Source organism: Caenorhabditis briggsae, assembly GCF_000004555.2.
Source record: "Caenorhabditis briggsae complete genome, chrIII, whole genome shotgun sequence".
In the NCBI taxonomy this organism is placed as follows: Eukaryota; Metazoa; Nematoda; class Chromadorea; order Rhabditida; family Rhabditidae; genus Caenorhabditis; species Caenorhabditis briggsae.
Genome location: NC_013490.2, coordinates 4,182,867 through 4,198,772, shown reverse-complemented (window position 1 = coordinate 4,198,772; position 15,906 = coordinate 4,182,867). Strand labels below are relative to the sequence as shown.

General features: G+C 40.6%; 3 protein-coding genes across 3 annotated transcripts; 1 reads left to right on the top strand and 2 right to left on the bottom strand.

Annotated features, from left to right (window-relative positions):
- Window positions 1–4,244: 4,244 nt before the first annotated feature.
- On the bottom strand, window positions 4,245–6,875 carry CBG09033 (the record flags this gene model as incomplete). The annotated part of the gene is made up of 9 exons (XM_002641126.1): window positions 4,245–4,636; window positions 4,683–4,859; window positions 4,904–5,089; window positions 5,137–5,641; window positions 5,690–5,863; window positions 5,912–6,277; window positions 6,325–6,678; window positions 6,725–6,793; window positions 6,840–6,875. The coding sequence occupies 9 exons, from the start codon at window positions 6,873–6,875 to the stop codon at window positions 4,245–4,247; spliced, it is 2,259 nt and encodes a 752-aa protein (XP_002641172.1).
- A 935-nt stretch (window positions 6,876–7,810) lies between these two features.
- Cbr-psf-1 lies at window positions 7,811–12,075 on the top strand (the record flags this gene model as incomplete). Its single annotated transcript, XM_002641127.1, has 7 exons — window positions 7,811–7,896; window positions 7,944–8,298; window positions 9,196–9,497; window positions 10,024–10,119; window positions 10,469–10,665; window positions 11,472–11,912; window positions 11,963–12,075. The coding sequence occupies 7 exons, from the start codon at window positions 7,811–7,813 to the stop codon at window positions 12,073–12,075; spliced, it is 1,590 nt and encodes a 529-aa protein (XP_002641173.1).
- A 516-nt stretch (window positions 12,076–12,591) lies between these two features.
- CBG09035 lies at window positions 12,592–13,798 on the bottom strand (the record flags this gene model as incomplete). Its single annotated transcript, XM_045243635.1, has 2 exons — window positions 12,592–12,708; window positions 12,986–13,798. 2 exons carry the CDS (start codon window positions 13,796–13,798, stop codon window positions 12,592–12,594), a joined length of 930 nt encoding a protein of 309 aa, XP_045093911.1.
- Between the last annotated feature and the right edge of the window lie 2,108 nt (window positions 13,799–15,906).

Here is a 15,906-nt window from a genome sequence, read left to right as displayed (position 1 = left end):
ATCGTTTTTTTCTAGATGTCTGTTATACCAAGGATCAACATACCGTGTTTCTTGTAATAGAAGTCTACCCTATACGTCCATTTTGAGCTCAATTATCTCTGTTTCTATGAGGGATATCAAAAAATTGTCAACTAATAGAATGTTTATCATATTATCACCAACATTTTATTAGTTGACAAATTGTTTATATCTTTCACAGGAACCGAGATAATTGAACTTGAAGTTTACGCTTTAGGCGAGCCTTCTAGAGTGTTTACGGTAGTTCTTACAATTAGAGAAATCACTTACAATAAGCCTACAGAAATACAGAAACCTACAGTAATATCGATCTGAAATTGCTCTCAAAACTATTTTCCAATCATTCTCTATCAAAAAATAACAACAAAAATCACAAAAAGAGAGAAGGTCTAGACAAATTGAGTGATTGCTTGGAAAAGAAGGAAAACACGGAATGCGAACAAGAACAATAAGAAACAACCTTCGGAAAGAAAAGATCTTCTTCTTATTCTTTCCGAAAAGAAAGAAGAGAATTAGAGAAAAGAGGAAAAGAAGAGGAAGATCGGCGTTTTTGAGCTCTCTTCGGCGACGGGAAAAAGGAACACGAAGCATCAGAAGGAAGCGAAAGAGTACTCGGATCAGAGAGGGATCAGACACGCAGATAGTGTTCGGGGTCGAGAATTGATTTTTGAATCTCACAAACACAACAAGCAATACTATGGGTACGGGGGGCAACCAAAATATGGAGAAGTATTGGGAGGAAACAGTGTAGAAGACGAAGAGACATTAGAGAACACTATATTTGCAATGTAATTGACAATTTTTTTAGTGAGAAAAGGAGGAGAAGGAGAACTGTTGAGTGGTTAGGTTATCAGAAATGGGTATCAGAGGAAAAAGAAGAAAAAGAAGAGGAAGAGAAAAAGTTGGCGGATTTATGACCGGTAAGAAGAAGAAGGAGAAAAAGAAGAATAGATTGGAAAAAGATGGGAAGAGAATGATGATGACCGTATTTGTGACTGATTGATGGCTAAATCAGAGACAGAAAAGACCAAAGGTAATGGGATTTTAGGGAGAAAAAATGGATGGAATTTTCAAGAACGAAATTCGAGAATTTTCAAGGTAAAAAATTTGGAAAAAAAAGTGGTCAACTGACAAAATGCTTATCATAATACGAAAAATATTTGGTCAGTTAATCACTTTTTGATATCTCATATTGGAACCGAGATAATTGGGCTCAAAGTTGACACTTTGGGGCACTTCTATTATAGATTTTACGGTAGATTTTTCAGATACCTTGACAGATACCTAAAATCGGAAAGTTAGGGGCCATTCTATTAGAGTGTTTACGGAATTTAATTCTTCCGGATTACTGTACCTGACAAATCACAATCACCAAAACTTTGATATCACGGATAATATTAACTGGGAATCTGGAAACTTCAAAATTTCGAAATTCAAGATCCTAAAATTTTTGAAACTAAATATCTGGATAATCAGGAATTGAAAAGAGGAAAATGGGGAAACTTCAAAACTGAAAATAATGTTCGGAAATTTCTAAAAATTGAAATTTCGAAGACTTTAATCTAGAAAAAACTGGAAAGATGGATTATCAAACTCTTCAAAAACTACCGTAACACATGTAATAGAAGGGCCCCACACTGAGCTCAATTATCTCGATTCCCATGCAAGATATCAAAAATGTGTCAAATGACAAAACATTTCTGATATTATGATAAACAATTTATCAGTTGACAACTTTTTCATATCTTTGACAGGAGCCGAGATAAATTGGCTCAAAGTTAAAAGCTAGGCTTTCTCTCCTGTTATTTGAGGTGCTACGGCATATCTATGAAAGTTAAGCACACCTTGAAAATTTTAAACTTTGGAAAACTACAGTAATCCGAAAAATATAGCTCCTATTCCACTTCTATATTCACAAAAATGTACTTTCTCTTTTCCTTCCCCTTTTCAACCACATAAAACCTTTGAAAAACTGGAAAAAACACATTTCCTATGAGAATCCTCCTACACCTTCTTCCCCCTTTTTTTTTCAAATAAAGCGATTCTATTGTGATTCTTTTTTATAAGCTTCCGCCAGATGGTTAGGAATTTGTTTTATTGAAAAAAAGGATAGGAAGCGATTGACGAAATGTAATGATATGTGTTCGACTTGCTAAAGTGAAAGCGAATCTAATTTGCATTATTATGATTTGGGTAATACGTGGAAAAGGGATGTGGAAGAGAAACGTGGCAGCGGCCGAAGGTCCCACAACGACAACTACAGTAACCTAAAAAAATTTTGTTTTCTGTATAACTCACTAGGGAACTATCTGCACGGGATTCCAAGTTACACTTTATGACCTATATTATTAGAAAGCCCATAAAATTCTGATTCGGAATAAGTTTTCTGTTTTTGCGAATCGGCGGTGAGCTTCGAGAAAATTAGGTTACAAGACATTTTAGTGCTGTTTAAACATGTTGATTTTTCATTTAAAATCGACGTGACGGTTTTTTTAAAATCGACGTGACGGTTTTTTTATGGGCTTTCTAATGATATAGGTCATGAAGTGTAACTTAGAATCCCGCGCAGATAGTTCCCTAGTCAGGTCTAATGCGTTCCAGCCGGAAGTTCGATAATGGGCGGAGCTTACGTTCGGTAGCGAAATTCTTAAAAGCGCATTTAAAGCATCGCGTGTTTTCGTAATTATTTTCTGGCCTATTTTTTCGAATGTTTTTATTGTTTTTATGCGATTTATGTCGGTTGTTTTAAAAAGAGTCCAAATCAATGAAATTCGCTGAAAAATTGAAAAAAAAAATTGTTTCAAGGTGATTTTTTGTCTTTTTTCCGATTTTTGCGAGAAAAAAGTAAAGAAATCGACAAAAAATAGGTCAAGCAATAACTACGAAGAATAAATGCTCCTTTAAAGATTTCGCTGGAACCTAAGCTCCGCCCATCGTCGAATTAACGCGCGTTGAAACTAGACCAGAATAATAACCAATCCGGAAAATATAATTATTTTTAGGATACGGTAGTTTTCGTTGTGGGACCTCTCTGGTAATCGGTTTCTAACCAGTTTCGGGCAATTTTCCAACCAGATTCGGGAACGCGCATTTTACAACCAGATTCGGAAAGTTTTTATTTTCCGACCAGATCTGGCGATTTTCTGACCAGGTCTGGTGATTTTCTGACCAGATCCGACCGAGAAAGCTAATTTCCCAACCTGATTCGGACAATTTTCTAACCAGATCTAGCCATTTCTGCTCCGGAATTTTCCCGAATCTGGTTGGAAACCGGTTACCAGAGCTTAGGCCGCAGCCACAACTCGGATTTTTTCGTACCAAAATAATAAGAAACCCAGAATAAAAAAAAATATGCCTATTGTCTATTTCTTGAGTGACAAAGTGAACCAATTGAAAAGATAAGTGAGAAGAAAAAGCGATCCGATTACATTTTTCTCTCAATATCTCTCTACTTTTTTCTCATCAATGTCATCTCACACTTTGTACTTTTCCCCTCTATATCAATCATCATAATTTTACTATGTTGTACACGTGGCACTTTAGCGGAATTTGTTGAGCGAAAACAGGTGGATAAACAAAATAATGAAGAAGATGGAGTGGATTTTTGTTTCCCGAAAGAGTGCTCTCTTTGCCTCTCTCTCGCAATTTCCAATGTTTCTTTCATTACGACAAAGCATAGTAAAAGATAAGAGGAGAAAACAGGAGATCCGTGAAGACGCAGAGTTATGATCGATTGATCATCATCTGTGGAGATGATGAGCAACCGGATGTGAATTTTCGGGAACTTGAAGGGAAAACATTAGGGAGGGAAAAGGGCAAATGTTTTAGAAAACAAAACATTACAACACAAATTTATCCTGCACATACGATTTATTACAACAAAATGATGATGATTGCTCGGAATGGAAGGAATAGGGATGGGACATTTTATTCACAGAATTCATCGTCTTGTTTCAGATATAAAGAAGAGAATAGAGAGAAAAATTCAAAGAAAAGGAGAACGGTTGGGTTGTTCTTGTTCTTAAAACGTTTTAGATATGAAAGGAACCAACAGGAAAGAAGATGAAGGAAAATTAGAATAGAAAAAAGATTAACCAATGGTGTCTTTGGGGTGAGATGGGGCGGAAAACAGAGATACTCTGAAATGAACGAGATTTATAAATTGAGAAAGAATTATGGGGTCGGGTGGGAAATCATTGACGAATACATTTCACAGAAGATTATGTTCACATGTTTTTTCCGAACACTGTCGAAGTGCTAGTGATGGATTGACTATCGATATCATCAGTTGTTGGTGGCCCGTCGCGTTCGGTTTGCTCTACGGACTCCTTCAATCTATTGTACTCCTTTTGTAGAAGCCTGACGTTTGTTGGCGTTAGACCAGCCAGAATACACTTTCCGTTCTTTCTCCAACGTTTGACGTTACACATTATACTATCGAGCATTGTGAAAATCGCATCGATCGTTGCTGGCGAGTCCCATTCGTCTTCGGATTGACAGAACGTTGGATAGATGAGCATTGTCGATAGATCACGACCAGTTGAAATCTTCTTCCATTCCTCTATCGACTTGCACAATCCGTTACGTACGTTGCGGAGAAGATCAGAATTTGGATCAGCTGAAAAATTCGATTTCCAATATACACGACAATATTTCAATATTACAGTTGGATATTATAGAATCATTGGGCCCTCTAACAGTTTGTTCTGGTATCAAAAAGACGAGATCTGGTTCGCAGTCAGTAACAGATCCACAACGATCCGGACGATAGTTGGCGCGAATTTCGTCCTTCACCATTTTCTTTACCCTATCGTCGACAAAAGTGGCAGCAGTTGAGGAAACTGAAGAATTTTTTTTTTCATTTCATTGCTGAAAATTCACTTACATGGAGAGCCGTCGGCTTTGACATCAACAGCCACAACGTCAAAATTCAGAAGCTCGTTTTCAGAAATGCAGGTTGAAGTGTCGGCTTCCTCTTCTTTTCTCTTCATCTGCTCGACCTTCATCCTCAAAAGATCTTCTGCTGGAATCTCGGAGATGATGATGCGATCAAGTAGACGACGAGAACGTTCTGAACGAAATAATTGAATGAATGGAATTTTGTTTCAGTCAACAAACCACGCTTGTTTTGATCATCTCTCTTCGACCCAGACCTCGATATACTCTGCCCATTTCGAGATCCGATAGTACCGTACCCTTGATCTGAAACACCGCTGGCTATGCTACCAATTCCGGAAGAAATCGAGGAATATCCAGTCAAAGTACTGCGACGGGATTGGCTGTGCGGACCAATCATGTCATCGTCCTTATTCGCAGAAGTGGAACTTCTTCGGAACACCGACGAGAGACGTTGAGTGAGATTTGAAGTGGATGGTGCCTTCTTGCGTATTTTTGGTTTCTGTTGTGATTCAGTCGACGCTACGCTCGTCATTGATACGTTCGTGGCAGAAGCCGAAGCTGACGTCATACCTCCGGCGGCAAAAGAGCAGTCGTTTGTGAAGGAGATAATCGATGCACGGCGTTCGTTGGAAGTAGAAGATGTTGGACCGTGGAAGACGTCACTCAATCTTCGTTCCCTATCCTTTGGGTTGAAGATTTTTCGGAAAATTGAGCTCTTGCGACCCTAAAAAGAAATGAATGGTTGCTTGCTTCTATCAGCTGAACAACTTACAATACTATGTCCGCTGCAAGACGTTACTGAAGCTGTTGAAAGACGAGATATTGAAGCACTCCCTTCATCTGCTGATTCGTCATGGGATGTTATGTTCCCGTCGAAAAACTCTTTTGCTGCTCCGAATTGCTCACCACTTTCTTCTTCTTCTGCGATCGGTGCACTCATTCTTATCTAAATTCATTCCACAATTTATATAAGTTTGAATTAGATTTTACAAACCGTAGCAGTTGTTATAACCCCGCCTGCCGCTTCCTCCTCTTCTGGAACATCTTCCATGCTCTTCGTCGACAGATTCCTTTTCTGAATAGCCATACGCATTGAACGACGCATCGGAGTACTTCCAGCCTCGAGTTTCGAATTCGGCAAACGACGGGCGCTGTTACAGAGAGATCGGAAAAGTGAATGCTGTGTGTCGTCGTCATCAGCATCGCCTCCTGGAACACTTCGGGTCGACATCCGGAGGCCATTGCGTTGGAGAGGATTTCGGCTTGGAGTGCAAAAAACAGAAGTTGAGCCGATTGAGATAGCGTCCTCATCGATAGCATGATTTGATCCAATGGTGTCGACAGACATATGAGAGGAAATCTGAAGAAAAAATTAATTAAAATTTAAACATTATTGATTTAACTTACGGATATAGAGTCCTCCATCTTATTCGTTGACTCGCTTTTCGATCCTCCTACTGTCGGCATCACAAAGACATCTTGTTTTTCATCAGAATCGAGTGGCGGAACGGGTGTGAACGAATCTCGATTAACGAATGATCGGAGTTGCGCATTTTTGGCAATATTCGGAACAAGAGTGCTTGGACCTGATTCGACAGAGGTAACACTCGACTCGCTCTTGATTGATAACTGCGTGTCATTAGCTATCGTTTCGAGCTTCGATGTTGATGGTCCTCTGTTCAAAGTCTTCAAAGACGCTGTGCTTTTCACTTTGTTGATGATTCCTTTGAGAAACGAGCCTCGTCGATTCTCGACTTGTTCCTGAAAAAGCGATTTTAAGTAAACGAGGTGATGATTAATTTAGAACCTCATGATGCCAATTGGTCTTCTCTTTCTTCGACTTGTGATCCGCTTCATCTCTTGCGCAGAGGTCGATCTGCAAAATTTTAGTTCCTTGGTGAAATTTTCGACGACAAACTTACATGAATATCACTTTTTCGTTTTTTCGGTGCTGACATTCTGAAAATAAAATAGTTTTATAGAAAAGAGCAGAGAAAACAGTTTTGATTCGAACTACGCGCTAATACTCGACAGTGCGGGCGTTTGTTAGGCCGTGCGGAAAAAAACTAGTCCGCCAGAGCGTAATGCAACGAAAGTGCAGCCGTTCGCTGTGAAGGGCTGGTAGACGAACACAAAAACTCAACTTTAAGCGAGAAATACGAATGTTTTCTTCTTTATAATGAGCAAGAAAGACATTCATCACTTTTTCCCGAACAAAAACCTACATTTCTTTGAGAGCATGCAAATCAAATGAGTTCGTCGTCTTTGCCGGGCGATGGCTCGACGGATTTGAGCCTGTACTTATTCCAGAACGGCCGGAAAACAAACTCCCTTGAGCAGCTGGCGAAACGAACAGCGAAAAGTCGATTAAAACATTTGAATGGTACAGTAATCCTCTAATCGTTGCGGGACACTTTTTCTGTCGGCTGTGATGTTTCTTTCATTTTCGTGGTAAGACACTTTGTTTTTTATAAGCTGTGCGCCTTTAATTTATTGTTTTCTTGACAAATCTTTCGTTTTTGTTTGAATTCTGACGATTTCTACTGCGCTTTCTCTTGTTGAAGTTGTTTTTTTCATTTTAATAGTTTCATTCCTATATTAAAGTTTTGTTATTTTTAATATAATTCCACTGTTAGTCATTAATATCCGAACACTTTGTAGCTTATATCTTTTTCTCTTTCTTCTCTGCTCTCCCCCTTCCTTCGTTCTCTACACACACAACCACATTGAGGCCGCTGTATATAAAAAGAGACGCGACGCGTCGCTCTGCGCTGCGTTCCCCCCACTATGCGTCCCTTCTTCATCGATTCGTTCTTCTTCGTTGCCCCTCCTTTTCGTTGAGCCATTTGTATTCGTCACTTTACAGAGAAACATCCAAAGAAGTTCTCTCATAATGAGTGGAAGAAGAGATAACCGTCGTTCGAACGGAGGACGCGATGATGGAAGAGACCACCAGAAGCGTGGAGGAGGAGATGATAAGTGAGTTTTTATTAGAATTCGTCGGTAATAAAATGTGATGTTTGTAGACGTAGTGGTGGTGGAAACAGCTCTCGTAGCGGTGGCGGCGGTGGTGGAAGCCGAGGTGGAGCTGAACGCGGAATCGCACCGGCCCAACAGCCATACGAGAGCAGTGGTCATAGAAGCGGCGGCGGTGGTGGAGGTGCTGGAAGAAACAACGGAGCCGCTTTCAATGGTGCCGCATTCTCGGAATCTCAATTGATGGACGAGGTGCCAAAAAAGAAGTTCACCGGAAGATGCCGTCTTTTCGTCGGAAATTTGCCGAATGAAGTTAAAGAAGCCGAGCTCAAGGAGCTGTTTTCTCCACATGGAGATATCGCAGAGTGCTATCTCTCTGGAAAAGGATTCGCGTTCTTGAGACTGGTTAGTTTATCCGATCTGTGATTATTTGTTTCTTGTTTAGTATTTATTACTGTTTGATCTCACTATTTTAATTATCGCAAAACCGAAGTTGTCCAGAGCTGAGAAGACTGTTTATGGACTGAAAGTGTTTGCTATGTGGACTGTTCAAATGCTGACTATAATGGACTTTCAAACTTCATAATGTATTCTATCTATCATTAAGCCCAAAATATGTGCCATATACATCTAACTGCTACTACTGGACTCTTGAAAAGAATGTACTCATGTCTTAGCTCTGGAAACTTCGGTGGCGCGTGTTCAGATTGGTCATTCCCGTTATCGACTATTGGTACATGCATATTAAGGCTTCCATTCGGTCGGAAAATTTAGCTGACCGACCTCGCGGGCAGCTGGATCGGTTGGATCGGCGGTCGCTCACATGAGAAAAATGTGAATTTTAGTACTTTTCGAATCGTGAGCACCATAGTTTTTGGTACAAAATCAAAATTTTCAGCTCTTTTTGATACCACTGTTAAACCTAGTAGCGTTTCACTCTAAAAAATATTATTTTGCTAGCTAAATTGCAAGAAAAACGACTTTCAAACCCCCAAAAATAGCAGCTCAAAAACCCATTTTCCCAGAAATAGCTTATGTATGAGCGATCGCTGATTTTAGACCGACCGAAATGCATTGAAGCCAAATCTTAGCTCCTGTATATCTTCTATCCTCCTAAGTTCTCATCATGGTCCTGAAAATTGATTACCCTTATTTCATAAATCATAGCTTGAGAGAATTTCAGGAGATACGATTGGAAGTGAATTTTTGTTAGGTAGTATCCTGCTTTCTTTGTTATTTTCAACTTACTACTCTCATCTTATCATCTTATGTTTTTGCCTACATCTCATTTTTACTTAACAGGATACTCGTGCTCACGCGGAAAGTGCCAAGGAAGCCATCGACGGTCGTATCATACATGGCCGTCAAGTACGTGTCCGTTTTGCTGTTCATGGAGCGGCGATCAGAGTCAAAGAACTCTCGCCAACCGTCTCCAACGAGATGCTCTATCACGCGTTCTCTCATTTTGGAGACGTCGAAAGAGCCGTTCATATTGTTGATGAGAAGGGAAGACCGACGGGAGAAGGAATCGTCGAGTTCGAGAGAAAACCGAATTGTAACGAAGCGATGGCGGCGATCCGTGAAAAAGTTTTCCTTCTGACTGCGTGAGTAAGCTGAGAATGTGGCTGGTTCGCTTCGCAACGATTGGTCTACAGTGGGACGTGGGGGGAGTGAAGCGCAAATAGGGGAAACAGTATCGCAGTGTGCATGGCAATTGAATTGAATTGATAGCGGAACAGTTCTCTGAAAAGAACCCCCATTTTTTATATGATTTCAAAACTTTACGGTTAGAAGTGGTAGCTCCCAATGCTGTCGGAAACAGGGCCGCGGTCGGCCGCTACCCGGGTCGTGGGTAGGTTGCCTTCGACCCAGCTGTCAGTTCTTTCGGAATAAATTATCAGCCACCCAGAAACTTCTAGGGCGCTAAATCCTACTCATCACAGAAGTGCCCTTATCAAAAATCCGCGGCCTGTTTTTAACAGCCTTGGTGGTTTCTTCAAATTCTATCCCAGAACATGCAGCTATTTATAAAGACATTTTGAAGTTTTACGATTTTTAGTTTGGGGCAAAGCTGATATATCGCGCACTTCATTGTTGTCATCTTTTTCTAAACTGTTTAATTTTGTATAGGAGCCCAAAACCGCTCATTTGTGAAGTGTTGGAGCCAAGAGACGAAGACGATGGACTGGCTGAGAGAATGATCCCACGAACACCGGGTCTCTCGAAGTAAGTTTTGGACTGTAGGGAACTTTTCTGTGAGATAATACTTATTTAACTACTTGTATTTTATTCAGAAATTTAAAATGTAGATTCTCAAACTTGATCCTGATTTTCATGCTGAAATATTCATTTTCTCAATGGAATTTTATCAGAGAAAAGTCATTTGTATATGATTTACTAGCCAATTTTAGAACCTGATATTGGACTTCTAAAGGCATCAGTTTTCTTTTTTGACAGATAAAAACCGACTAAGCTAATCTAGTAATGAAAATTCAGAATAGTCGTCTAACCCAGATGCTCTATGCTCTTAAACACTCTCTGTCTATAATCAAAACACCCAAATTTCGTAATCTAGGGAACGTGAGCTCGGACCTCGGTTCCCCGCTCAGAACAGCTTCGAATATGTGTACGGAATGAAATGGAAGGAACTGTACGATGTGGAGCAGAAACGTCGTGCAGCACTTGATGAAGAGCTTCGTGACTCGCGTCGTCGACTGGAGGCCGACATGGAACTCGCTTATCAGGACTATCAAGCTCAAATGCTTCGTGAAGGTTACATGTTGTTTTATATATATTCTTCTTCTTTTTTGTTTTTGCGTATGAGTTTCCGAAAATTGGACTGGGGGACACAAGGCCAGGAAATGGTTCTTGTAATCCATTTTTTGTGGGACTGGTAAAACTCATAGAGTTTTGTGAAATGGATTTAGCCTCGATTCGAAAAAAAATGTATTTGAACTCCTGTAGGTAATTTTAAAGGATTTCGTACAAAAAAGTGACTGCGTTGACATGTAAAATCACTTTTCCACTACTCACTTTTGGAGAAGCATACTCTTTATTTTTTATATACCGTAAAACCTGTAATAGAAGGGCCCCGACACGGTCAATTGAGCCAATTTATCTCACATCCTGTCAAAGGTATAAAGAAGTTGTCTACTGATAATTTGTTTATAATAATATCAAGGAAAGTTTATCAGTTGACACATTTGATATTTTGCATAGGAAACGAGATAATTCAGCTCGAACTTGACAGGATGAGGCCCTACTATTACAGGTGTTACAGTAGGTCACGTTCTGTTAAAGTTCGGAAAGTTTTTGCTAAAGACTCCTTGGATTGAAAAGAATTTTGCTTAAATTGAAAGAACATCATGAATTATGAACGACAATTCGGGCCGCCTCTAATTGAAAAGTCCCTGCAATAAAACGGCCGGTCTTTCTAATACAGGTTTAGATACGTGCCCCTAGAGCTATGCAATCTTTAGGAAGAAGGCTTGTGAAGAATTCCTCATACCACTACTACATATTATTCTGTCTATCTTCTCTAACACATTCCACTTCAATGCTTTATACTCTATTTTCAGACCTCCAACGTCGCCAACAAGAGCTAGAGCGTCTCGAGGCTGCTCGTCGTGAACGAATGCGTGGAATCGGTGGGCCACCACAAGGAATGCCAGGAGGCATGCCGCCACCAGTCCAACCATTCCACGGACAAGGCGGTTTCGTGGCCGGCGGACCGCCAGGAGGACCACCAATATTCCAACAACAATTCCAGCAGCCACCACAAGGAATGTTCCCGTCTGGAGTTCCACCACCATTGATGGGAAGTGCCGGAGATTTGAGAGGAGACTTGAGAGGCGATATGAGAGGCGATCTGAGAGGAGCGCCTCCAGGAGGACCACCACAAGGAATGCCTGGAGGACCAGGAGGCATTCTTCAGAATCCACACGGTAGAAGTAATATGATAGAAGGAGTTCAACGGTTGCTGCAGATTTTCAAGAGTGATAATGGGCCACCAGGCATGCGTAAGTTTAATTTGATTTGATTTAAAATTTCTAAATATTCGGATTTTCAGCTGGCTGTGACTTCCCACCACAACAAGGACCACCAGGAGGAATGTTCGGAGGAGGAGGCGGAGGACCATACGGAGATGGAGGCTTTCCACCAGAGAAGAAACAGCGTCGATGATTTCTGAGCCACTTTTACACACAATAATAACTTATATTTCCGTTCTTTTAATCCATGTATGGATCCATATTTGATCCCTTGAAGTTTCAAAAACCTTTATTGTCTAGAAGTGGGTGTATTCTCGTATTTTTCCTTTCCCACTTTGGATCTCGCTATCTTACCCATTGTTTAAATGTAAATTATAAATTCCGTATTATAGTCTATATATTCATTCGATACATATACATACTAGCGAAGGGACCTTTTAAAGGCCAAATTTGAACGGGGATTAGTGGGTTTTTCTGTTTTAAATCAAGTGGGCACTTTGTGAAAAAAGCATTCGGGGGAACAAATGACCGGTGATGACAAGGGGCGAGTAGGTGGTTCAAGTAGGAAAACAATCGTGGAATTGCAGATAGAAATTGGGTAAAACGAAACATGATAAGAGCAATGTTGTCTGTTTCACTCGCCAGCGAGACAGTAGGGGGAAGGAATAGAACGTGAAAATTGTAAGGAGAAATGCTAATGATGAAGTAGTTAGTGAATGGAGTTGATGACGTCGACAATCTTCTGAGCCACGTTGAGAGTTGGATCGTGAATCAGCACGATGTCGTACACTTCCTCGTAGTGTTGGAGAGCGGCAGTGTCATCGAGCTGGAATTTTGAAAATATTTATTTTAAATAAATTTCTTTTTTTGCCTTTGTTTCTAGCATTCAAAACCCTTAAATCCGCAGAACATTGCACCTTAAAAATTTTCCGATTTCCCGCGCAGCAGTCTTGCGCCGACTTCGCTCCGCCCACTTTTCCACGTGCGCGCAATTCCGGAGCAAAAAAATGAGCCGTAACTCGGGAATGAATAAAATTTTGGCTAAAAATCTGCTAGAAAATATTTTTGTGACCCCTGTGCAAAGTGTTTGCTATAAAACTAACCGATCCATTGTAGTATCCGACTTTAAGAGTTGGTCCATCGCGTTCAACTCCAACGTCCATATGAATATCTCCCATGGAGTCTCCGAGAAGAATAACGTTGACTCTTCCATTGATCTCGTGGAAGAATGGCGCCTCTTTCTGAATCACTGACGAATTCTTGCAGAAAGTGTGAATCAATGGCTCAGAGAATGCGCACGCCTTCTCATCCTCATCGAACAAAATCATGTTGGAAATGAAATGAGTGTTGCGTGGAATGGCTCCAAGCTTTTGCTCCAGGAAATACTCGATGATGTTTCCAATTCCAGCACTGAAGATGACTAATGGAATGTTATGGGCGTCCAATGATTGAATAAAATCCTCAGCTCCATCCTTGAAAACGATTCGGGATTGACGAACGAAATCCTGAATCGTGTGTTTCGAGAACTTCTCATTGACAATCAACGAGTGAGATGTTCCCCACCACTTCTCCATATGTGGAATCTTCTCCTCCATTGTTAGTTTTGGACAAAACTCAATTGGATAGTATTTGTTCTTCAAGTCGACGAATTTTTGTCCGAGTTCTGGCTTCAGACGCATCACATTGTCGTCGAAAACTCCGTGAGTCGTCGAGAGACGTTCTCCACTCCCGTTGGCGAATCGAGATAATGTGTAGTCGAAATCACTGATCACCACTGTCTTTCCAGCTCCTCCAACAACCATTTTACGCAGTTTGGCTGCTACAGTAGTTGGATCCGACACACAATGCTTTCCTGTCCCAAAAGCCAGTTCATCAGGAGAGGCACGGCATCTGTCTTCTTGAGTTGTTCGATGCATTCCGCTTCGGCGATAGCAGCGGCGGCGTTGACGATCTCAGAGGCTTTGAACATGGCAGCGAACGGTGGAGAATCTAGTGAAGTCGGGGTGTCAGTGAGCGTCTCGGCTGAAAAATTGAACTTTTTTTGATTAGAACTGATAAGAAAAACAAAGTGCATTGATAAGAAGGTCAGGTCTACTTACTAGATTTGGCAGTATTCATAGTATATGACAAGTTAGACAATTTTTTTTTACAAAGTATTTGGTCTATTTGGTTTATATACAATCTCAATTCAAGTTTTCAAGTGCCTATTTTATGGAGTAGTCTATGAATGGGCAAAAAACGTTTTTCGAAAACTTGAAAAAAAGGACAAGTGGCGAAAAAATGAGGATGGCTTTTGAGGTCATTTCTTTTTGGTCAAACAACCAATTTTTATTCGATTCCGGTGTCGGAATCGAAAAGAATGAATAGAGCTGCTATATATGGAAAAAATCACGAGACTTTTCGAAAAATCCCATGAAGATCACATGGCAAATAAACGCGAAACACAGAAGAAGAAGAAAGAGTTTTCCTATCGAATCTTGAGAACTTTATAGTTAACGCTAGGCTCCGCCCTTTTTGCAGCGTTCCCCTATGAAGAGAAAGAGAAAAGAGAGATTTATGGCGTTTTTTTCGAGACAGTATCTCTGGCAGTCTAAGTATTGTCACCGACAGAGAGAGTGTAACTGGGGAAGGTTAAAACTGGAAGTTAGGTGTGGCCCGCCGAGAGACAGATGAAAGCTTTTTGGCAAAGAAAAAATGATATGGGTAACTGGTCGCCGCGACCCTTTTATTCGGATCGGGGGTTGGACTTCGGAATCAGTAACAGATAAATCAGTAGAATGATAAGAAGAGCGCCACTGTACTTTTTCGTCGCCATATTCAGTTTTACGATCGGGGGGCTCTTTGTCCTGTCATATTTCGAACTGATAGCCCTAGACAAAGAGAATTTTGCCACTGATAATAATAGCCAAGAGTTGGTTGAAAGGTTTCGAAGTTTCAAATTTGTTATTTTACGATTCGATTCGGTACTGATCAAAAGTACAACTTTTTGAATATTTTTGATCCTAGAGACTCAGCAGTTCAATTTAAAGCCTTCGCACTGTAGTATTACGGTCATTCGCGTTTGAGAGCATTTACTGGAAAATGAGTCACTAGATCGGATTTATAGCGGAGGCGGAAAGGATTTCTATTCACGTAATCAGGAATGACTAATATCAACCAGACCATGAAATACTTACAAGAATATAACGAGACGAATTGTCCCATATTGTCGAGTGGCTAGGAAAAATGATAATAATCTCAGAGCTCTAGATTTTTTATATATCTCAAAAGATGACGGCGACGACGTAAGCAATAAAATTAGCATTTTTCTAGGACACAATTTTAAGAAAAGGACTTCCGGGTTTCCTAGATTAAAACATAAGAACATACGCTCTCACAGATTCCCGACAATTCCAAGCCGACACGCCGCCGACGTCATCTGGAATCAGATAACCCGTCTAGGAACTCTTGAATTACACTCACCTTGAATCGGCGAACTTCCAGACATGCTTTGACGAGAGAAGTAGCAGCACAGATGACGGGAGCAGCAACAAAAAGAAGAAGAAAAGTTTTTGGACGAAAAAAATGCGAAAAGAGAGAAGCAATGTGTCAAAGGGAGAAGAACTAGGGACTATGTGGGCTCATTGAGGAGAGAGATAGCGTTAAACCGTAGAGGATTCGCAGAGAAAATGTGAAAAAAATTTGGAGAGAACTGAAGAGGAAAGAAAGAGGAAACGCATGGATCAACGAAAGGGTACTTGTTGAGGCAGCGGAGAGGAAGACAGAGCAGGAAGAGGGTTATTTGGTTTTCAGTCTCGAGTAGCTAAGATTAAGGTTGAAAGATATGAAGCATAGATGTTCGGAATGGAACGAGAACACTTTCGAAAATACACAAAAAAAAGCGAAAATTTGTGAAATCGGGAAAAATTGTACTTCCACTCGAGACCCTAAATCATATTTGCAGGCATGCGCCTTTGGAGAGCACACCAACTAGGAGGAAAAGAAAAAGTGGGAAGAACCATCTGGGAGGAAAAATGGGCGGAGC